Raw genomic sequence first — 8,215 nt, forward strand, 5'->3', positions numbered from 1 at the left:
GCGACTCTTGAATTTAAACAGCCACATGATAGATTATCAGTCATCAACATGGAGGCCCATCAACGAATTGTCCTTGATGTGGACCGCCTGATTTATGATAGACGGTACTTTTTTTTCTCTGAACTATCTTAAAATACTCTAATTTATACGAGTACAGACTCGAATTTGAGTGCAATGAGATATGTTCACCGTCATAACTAACAAGCCTAACTCACATATAAACAAACAAATGTGAATTATTTCCACAAATCCAAACCAAATAGTCATTATCATTTGAACAATAATGTTAATTTTAACAATTTCCCATCCAAATCTCAATAGAAATGCATCTTATTTTGAAAATTGAACATTGAGGGTGTCGTTTAATCTGATTGGGCAGGCCGATGTCAAATCCATCGTGTTTTGAAAGTCCACAATGAGGGTGTCGTTTATTTTGATTGGGCAAGGCCCAAGGGGGTGGCCGTTGGGTCCAAAGTTCAAACGACACATCCTTTTTTGGGAACTGCACAGTCAACTACATGTCGTTTGTTATTTGGTAAAGAAAACAAAATAATAGGAAAACTATTGAGAAGAACTGGGAGAGAGGCGAGTGAGGGAGATGACGATAGACGACGAGAGCTCCGTCTACGTTGGAGGCCTTCCGTACGACGCCACGGAGGATAGAGTTCGCAGAGTTTTTGAGTTATACGGTTCCGTCATTGCCGTTAAGGTCACTCCCGCTACTTTTCCTTCTTCTTTTTTGTCCATTTTACTTTGTAGGGTTTTAAGCATTTAGGTTTTCTTTCCCTCATCTGCTGCTTCTTCAATTCTTCAATTTACAGATTATCAATGATGCTTCGACCAGAGGAAAATGCTATGGCTTTGTTACTTTCAGGAACCCTCGGTCTGCAATTCATGCCATCAATGAGATGGACGGCAGGGTATGTTTTATTTATTTAAGTTTATACTTTAACATTTATGTAGTTATGGTGTCTGTGATCGGTTTGTTTTCTTAAAATCTTGAGTGACATTGTTGAGCTTTGAATTAGACTGTTGATGGAAGAGTTATCAGAGTAAATGAAGTGAGGACTAGAGGTGGAAGATTGGGTTTTGGTAGAGACAGAGAAGGTTTTGGACGGAATGTTGAGAGGGGCAGGAACTGGGATAGAGACAGAGATCATGAGAGGGAGTATGATCATGATAGAGACCGGTATAAGGATCGATACAGTGATCGGTCGAGAGAGCACAGTGATCGATCAAGAGAACGTGACCGTGGCCGGTCCCTTGGGGTTGATCAAGAAAGGGATAGAGGGTATGACCGTGAACGAGATTATGATCAAGTAAGAGATCATTTTTTGGATAGAGACCGTCACCAAGACAGAGATTTGGAAGATGCTGAGCAAGGACAGAGCAGGAACCATGATCAGGGTTGGGAAAGAGATCGAGCATTGGACTCTGACAGAGATAGGGAGATGGAAAAAAACAAAAATCATACTACTATAGCTGCCAAGGATAGAGATCAACATTCAAGGAGAAGGAACAGGTAAGATGCCTTTCTTGTTGCTAATTGTTGTTTGGCATTAAACACCTGTCAGAGGATAAGGGTGGAACTGGACTTCATATTTAAATTGCACAGTTGTTAACATTTTGCATACATAGATTATGTTCTTTTGTATTTTATAAGTCAGTTTTAATTTTTGCATCCTCTTAACTTGATCGTGAGTATGCTGGCTAGCCTTTCATATAATAACATCCAGAATAATTGATACGTGTATGTAGTTGCATGTTGACTTCTAGAAAGTACATATCCTATCTCGATTACTAGATGACAGAGTCCCAAATGCTTTTAGGAGTTGAATATGACATCTGCATAAACATTGTGGCCACGTTGATCTTATTGTATTTCAGTATCAATTGTGTTTATTGGGAGATGATCAAGAGAAAGAAAGATATGATGAATCACATGAGGGTCCTCTTATGTTCTGGTTTCTTTTCTGCAGTTTAGATTCTGTCGTTTTTCATGATGTTCTGTTTTTTTTTTTCCTGCAGTTCAAATTCTGTTGACCGACAAAGTAGGGACCTGTTATCCCATCCCAGTGATGATTACGATGATCAGGCAAGTTTGGCATTTTTAGCTTTTCTTGCTAAGATAGTGCCATACATATATAAGTTTGTGTCATCTTAATTAAAATACTTTTTTGCTTGCATTTTCTTCTGTTAAAAATATTAGGTAAAAGAACAGCTCGAGAGATCCATGCGAAGGCTTGAAGAAATAAAAAAGGAGGTCTGTCTTTGCTTAAAGAATTTGAGTAAATAAAGCAATGCCTATACCTTTATTTGTCTGATTATTCATTAAGACCTATGTTGGCATCGTATAGATTTTCTGGTACCATTAAGCAAGAGGCACATTTTCTGGTAGTTCAGCATTAGTTCTTGCATTTGACCTGCATGAAAGTCATAATGAAATTTTTAGGGGGCACTAAGTTTCATTATATGTTGTCAGACTATTCAGATGGAGGAGAGCTTGAAAGAGAAAGGAAAACTAGTTTTGGATTTGCAAAAGAAATCTAAGGTACCCCTGATTGTACTTTGATCCGCATGCATGTCTTTATTCCAAGTCTTCTAGTTTCACATGCTAAACTTGGTTCATGTCCTGCTGAGAATTTGTTTATGCAGAAATTGGAGGATGCATTGATAAATGCAAAGAAGAACTCTTCACACCATAAGATGAAATTAACCAAGGTATTTTCAATTGCTAAGGCTGGTTGCGGATAAACTGTACTGGACACTGATTGAAGTTAATGTTTTTATTTGCAGCTACATAAATCCTTTATGCAAGTAAAAGATTACACTGAAAGACTTAAAAGCTGTGAACACGAACTTCAGGTTGGTGTCTTCTCTCCTCTTAAGCTTGTACAGAAAAACAATGCTGATACATTACCTTGTTATTCATGGTTACAAATGAGTAAAGAAATGAACCATTTAAAGAAAAATGCAAATGGGAAAGAACATTTTCCTTTATTAATATCTGTGAATTGAAGTCAAGTCACCTAGCTGTTTGCTTTCTTTCGTCTGGATCTATTTTGACTGGAGTTGGGCCAATTAAGGCTTTTGTCAAATGGGAAGCCCAAAGTTTGGTCTTCTAAGATCTCAAACCCTCTTTTGATGTTATGTATCTAGTGCAAAACTTCTATATCTATATTTGGATCATTAGATTGCGATAGGAGGGTAATTTAGTGACAGAACTTAACGTATAAATCATTTTGCTTGCAGTCGCTCGTTGATACAGAAATGTTGGAAGATGAGGTTGACTTAAGGGACGGAATCTTGACAATTGGCAATACATGATGTCATGTTGAACCTTGAAAGGAGTGATCTGTAATAGAACTTAACGCATACTGTATATTGTTTTGAGGTGGGGGATTTGAAGCTTTTGTAGATATTTACTCCAAAGTCAGCTGAGAAACAGCTTATTTTATCTGAGATGTATTATATTCTACATCATGTTTTCTGGTGTGCACTTTAGCGCCGAAGATGAGAAGATGGTGATGGCAATGCTAACATGTAACCTTCTCTTCCTCTTCCTCTGAATTGCTTAAAGCAAAGCAACAGAAAGAAAAAGGCCATTAATAAAGTGCCCGTTATGTGTTTTTGTGAAAAAGCCTCTGACGAGAGATTAGGGTGGAAAGAAGTCTGAGTCAGGCACACACTTTCGGTACCTCTTCTTTCGCGACCCAAGTTTTTAAAGTAGCACAACACATGCTTCTTAGTTAATCCAACAAGTTTCCTTCTCTTATTAGACTTATTTGAAGCAATAAGCTCAAAATTTCGTTTTTTTCTTGGGTACCAAGGACGGCCAAAGCCCCATAACAATCCCCAGTATCACATGGTTTTACATTTTGAATTAGGATTCGAACTTACATGACACTCTGGTAATGTGTGTGAAAAACTTCGTTCTCTTTTCTAATTTTGGCAAAAAAAGTAGAGAAAATAAACTGGACAGCGTGTGAGAAAATCTCATTCTCCTTCCTAATTTTGGGTGAAAAAAGAAAAAGAAAAAAAGAAATAGGATCAAAGGACCTCCATGTTGTACAGTAGTCAGTAATTCATGGTGGAAAGCACATTTTTATATATGTGAATTATTCCTTCAAATAGAATCAATCTAAAGGAAAAAGAAAAGGAAAATAAAACAAACACTCACTTTTCCCGTTATGACGTTTTTACCCTCTCTAAAGACCCTAAAACTAAAACTCACACGGTCGATATAATAATATATCATATCACATGAATAATGATAAATTGAGAATTAAACAGGATTAGCGCATACAAACATACAAATGGTAGCCCTAATTTTTAATTAGTCCTAACCCTAACCCTAACCCAAAACCTCCCTCATGCCCTGACCACCACAAGGTCAGAACTTGAGCGTGATCTGACTTCCATTACTGTCCTCAGCATCTTCTGATCTCCTCGAAGCCACCCCTCCTTTTCTATGATCTCCTCCGTTCATCTGATCACCACCGCTCTCTGCACCCTTCCAGCTGCTGCTGTCGGACTTGCCATCTTCGATGCTCTCTGACCGTCCGCAGGCCCCGCGGCCATCGGACTCGGGGGAGCTGTGAGTGTTGGAGGTAGTGGAAGCCCTGTACACGTGGAGCTGGTGGTGGAGGGTGTGGTGGTGCAATTGCTGCGGTGGGGGCGTGGTGTAGAAGTCTTGGGGCATTGGGGTTGCACAGTAGTGAGTTGGTGCATGGGAGCCAGGGTGTGGGCTGTAAAGGGCTGTGGGGCCATTGTGTGCAGCGTTGGCATACTCTGGCGGGACCCAGATGCCACCTAGGACTACCAGTTGAGGCGTTGGGCCTCCGGCTGCTTGTGGGCTAGGGCTCGGTCGTCTTGTGTGGAGCCTGTACTTCTGTGATAAGAATTTGAAACAAAAAGAAAAGGAACAAGGAAATGTATATATATATATAATAAGGACAAGACAAAGGAAAGCAAAGCAAAGAGGATATGTATGCATATCAAATGTTTCATGCTGCCAGTGCCTGGCTGCAAAGGCTGCATGTATCAGAAAAAGAGAGAGACACAATATCATTTGTAGGTGCGGTCGGATAAGGTACCTGCAGATGGCTTTTAACTTCATCGTTGGTCAAACCGTCAACCTTCATCTGCTCTCTGATCTGTTTCGGGGTCGCCACTGTCAAATTGACCAAATAAAAAACGTACGTACGTAAACATCAAATCCATATGATTATATTACATATAAAAATAAATAAATAGCAAATTAATACTTAATACCTTGAGAACCACCAAGCATTTGAAGCGCATGAACGAACCGCCGGTGCAAGTCAGGAGACCAACACCTCCTTGCCTTCCTATGAGTTTGAGATTGAGATTGATTGTTGGTGGCTGTGGTTGTTGTTGTCTGTGTTTGCCCCTCTGATATATTTGAATTATTAATTCCACCGGTTGCTAATAATTTAGCTTGTTCACTACAATTGCCATTATTAGCTGATGAATTAATCATTCCATTCTCATGGGTGGTCTCGGAATTATTACATGACTTGATGATCTTGTCCTCCATTAACATCTCTGCTGCCTTGTTGTTCTCTGGGGAGGCAAGAGCCAGCTCTGGGAGAGGCCGCAAAGTTGGGCTTGGGCAAGAGTTGCGGTCTTTGGAAAATGGATGGAAAGCTCCTCCTCCATAGGATCTGTGCTGCTTGGCGTCTAAGCCGAGCTTGGGGCTGACACTAAAGCCGATATCGGTTTCTTTTGGGGATGTTATGGACTGGGGTTTGGTTGCATTGATATGATCACTTGCTTGGCTCCACAGTTGGGCAGAGGTCATCCAATTTGCCTTATCAGAAGTGGTGTTTGTAGTTTTTTCTGAGCCTTCAGTCGGTGAATGTTTAAGAGGTATGAATTCTTCAAGCACTGGCCTATTTGGCCCTTGAATATTTGCTCTGTAAGCTTGAAGCTGCTGCCTTGAAGCCTCCACCGCTGGAATTACAATCTTGATGATTAGTACATAATGGAGAAAAACAAGATATTCTGGTACCCAAAATAAATTAAGCAAATCACCCTGAGTTTCTGTATAGATTTCTTCTATATGTAAATATATTTTAGTCTCTTATATGTTGTCTTTATGATCTTTATATTCATACCTCCTTATTCTTTTTGCCATGTATGGTGGCTTTAGTTTCTTTAGAAAATATGTTGGATATGAATTAGTAGCTACTTTGGACCCATAGAGAAACAGAAAGCTACAATCTCTCCCTTCTATAAATGAAAAAGGGATAAAGAAGTAAAGGGTTGGGAGTTAGTGCTAATTAATTAAAACTTGTAGGAAATTAAGTAACATGAATATCCAAATTGTGGCTGCATGCTAGGTGATGATGATGTATGTACCAGTGGTGAGGAGTTGCATGGAAAGAGGGAGCTCGCGCTTGAAAGCATCAATCTTGAGTCTTTCTTCTTCAAGGCGGGAGAGGAACTCTTCAAGCTTCTGAGTCTGAGACTGGTCATGGTGATGAGACGCCTGCAGGTCTCCAAAAGATTTGAGGAGCATGGAGTAGCTGTGGGGCTTGCAGTCCAGGCTTAGTTCCGAAGGCGATGATGCCATTTACTGATTAACCAATTAATTTGCTTATAAATACAGAAGTGGATATAACAAGAAGCAAAACAAGAGATTTTGGATATCTAACTTTGGTAGCTAACTGCTCATAAAACTGGCCACTGTTTTTATTAGAAAATGTTGACGCCCAAGAAACAACAACAGCAACAGGGTATGTAGGAACAAACAAGAGCAAAAGAGGGTCTTTGGCTCTTTCTAATTTCTAGATAGGATGGTGGTTCAACTTAGAGAGAGAGAGAGAGGGAGAGAGAAAGGGAAGGGATGTTGGTTTGTGAACACAAGGAGGATCGAGGTAGGATCGTCTTCTTTTTAGGGTGAGTTCAAGGGAATAAAGTGGCTTGCTAGCTCTAGCTGGGGGATTTGAGAGAGAGAGAGAGAGAGAGAGAGAGAGAGAGAAGAAAAGAAAAATAAAGCAAGAGGGGAAGGGGGATAAAGAAGGATGGTAACTTCTTGCAAAGAACAAAGGCAAAGAAAAGCTAAAAATGAGAGAGAGGTTCTCTCTCTCTCTCTCTCTCTCTCTCTCTCTCTCTCTCTGCTGATATCTCTGCTGTGGCTGTGGCTGTGGCTGTGGGAGAAGGAATCAAGGTGTCTGACACTAGAGGGGTCATGTGCTTAGAGCCTTTGTTTCAACTTAATTCTCTCTCTCTCTCTCTCTCTCTCTCTCTCTCTCTCTCTCTAGTCTGTACGAATTCAAATTCACCAAAATAAAAGATGATTCTTCTTCTTACTGTTGTGCCTTTTTTTCCCCTTTCTCTTTTTAATAATTATTTCCTTACTTTTCTTTGGTCCTTCGAATCGTACTCAGCTATGAACTTATTATTCTGTCAAGCCAAAATTAAACCTATATATATATATATTCATATGTTCTTATGTATTGAATTTTAAGCTTATCCTAGGAAATTCTCATTACTACATATATGTTGCATTTGATTTAGTATGAGATACACATGCATGGCTTTTGACATGTAACTGGTGGTGCCCATGGGATGGTTCAGATGAAAACCTCTTAGCTAGCTAGTAGCTACAACATCATCATCCACATCATCAACTACATCAGATATACTAATTATTAATAGAGCTATATTAATTTTGAGCAAATTTGTTTAACAGATTAGATATTGGTGACCCAAAATATGTAAGAAATGTGATTATATATACATATATAGTGAAAAATATTAGCAGTCCACAAAATATAAAGGGTCAAAAAGAATGGTGGGGATTCCATGGTTGGTTGTGATGTACGTATATCACATCGAAAGCCTAACCACAAGAAAGCAGTAGCCAGATTGCAGATATCGGACACGTGTACGGCCAAGTAGTACTTGAGGGTACCCTTACCAAATATATACCATTCATATAATAATTAACTAATAATATTATGTATTCATGATTCTAGGGTGATTAAATATTTATTATGAATGAAAAAGCCTTGGGAGGAGCATATACCTATCATCCATCCTCCATGATCCATATATTAATTTTCTTTCTTTACCATTAGCCATTAGCCATTAGCCATATTAGCCCTTAGCCATTACCACCGAATTGGAATTGGAATTGGAATTGGAGAAAAAAATCGAAAGAGAGGAAAAAGAGGACATCTTCAAA

General features: G+C 39.3%; 2 protein-coding genes across 2 annotated transcripts; one reads left to right on the forward strand and one right to left on the reverse strand.

The window, feature by feature from the left end:
• Positions 1 to 379: 379 nt before the first annotated feature.
• On the forward strand, positions 380 to 3,483 carry LOC103341002 (RNA-binding (RRM/RBD/RNP motifs) family protein). The gene is made up of 9 exons (XM_008244480.2): positions 380 to 709; positions 822 to 920; positions 1,029 to 1,522; positions 2,029 to 2,095; positions 2,210 to 2,263; positions 2,483 to 2,551; positions 2,656 to 2,721; positions 2,797 to 2,865; positions 3,253 to 3,483. The coding sequence occupies exons 1-9, from the start codon at positions 599 to 601 to the stop codon at positions 3,325 to 3,327; spliced, it is 1,104 nt and encodes a 367-aa protein (XP_008242702.1). The 5' UTR covers positions 380 to 598; the 3' UTR covers positions 3,328 to 3,483.
• Positions 3,484 to 4,088: 605 nt separating this feature from the next.
• LOC103341001 (Homeodomain-like superfamily protein) lies at positions 4,089 to 6,890 on the reverse strand. Its single transcript, XM_008244478.3, has 4 exons — positions 6,385 to 6,890; positions 5,275 to 5,976; positions 5,097 to 5,173; positions 4,089 to 4,891 (listed from the first exon to the last, which is right to left on the reverse strand). The coding sequence occupies exons 1-4, from the start codon at positions 6,596 to 6,598 to the stop codon at positions 4,394 to 4,396; spliced, it is 1,491 nt and encodes a 496-aa protein (XP_008242700.2). The 5' UTR covers positions 6,599 to 6,890; the 3' UTR covers positions 4,089 to 4,393.
• Positions 6,891 to 8,215: the final 1,325 nt, after the last annotated feature.

Source organism: Prunus mume, linkage group LG8, assembly GCF_029339155.1.
Source record: "Prunus mume cultivar Tortuosa linkage group LG8, ASM2933915v1, whole genome shotgun sequence".
Classification (NCBI taxonomy): Eukaryota; Viridiplantae; Streptophyta; class Magnoliopsida; order Rosales; family Rosaceae; genus Prunus; species Prunus mume.

Coding starts and splice junctions, on each gene's coding strand:
- LOC103341002 (XM_008244480.2), top strand. CDS start 599: ATGACGATAGACGACGAGAGCTCCGTCTACGTTGGAGGCCTTCCGTAC. Junction 2,264..2,482: donor TTGAAGAAATAAAAAAGGAG/GTCTGTCTTTGC, acceptor ATATGTTGTCAG/ACTATTCAGATGGAGGAGAG. Junction 2,866..3,252: donor GCTGTGAACACGAACTTCAG/GTTGGTGTCTTC, acceptor TTTTGCTTGCAG/TCGCTCGTTGATACAGAAAT.
- LOC103341001 (XM_008244478.3), bottom strand. CDS start 6,598: ATGGCATCATCGCCTTCGGAACTAAGCCTGGACTGCAAGCCCCACAGC. Junction 5,977..6,384: donor CATGCAACTCCTCACCACTG/GTACATACATCA, acceptor TTGTAATTCCAG/CGGTGGAGGCTTCAAGGCAG. Junction 4,892..5,096: donor AAGTTAAAAGCCATCTGCAG/GTACCTTATCCG, acceptor TTCTTATCACAG/AAGTACAGGCTCCACACAAG.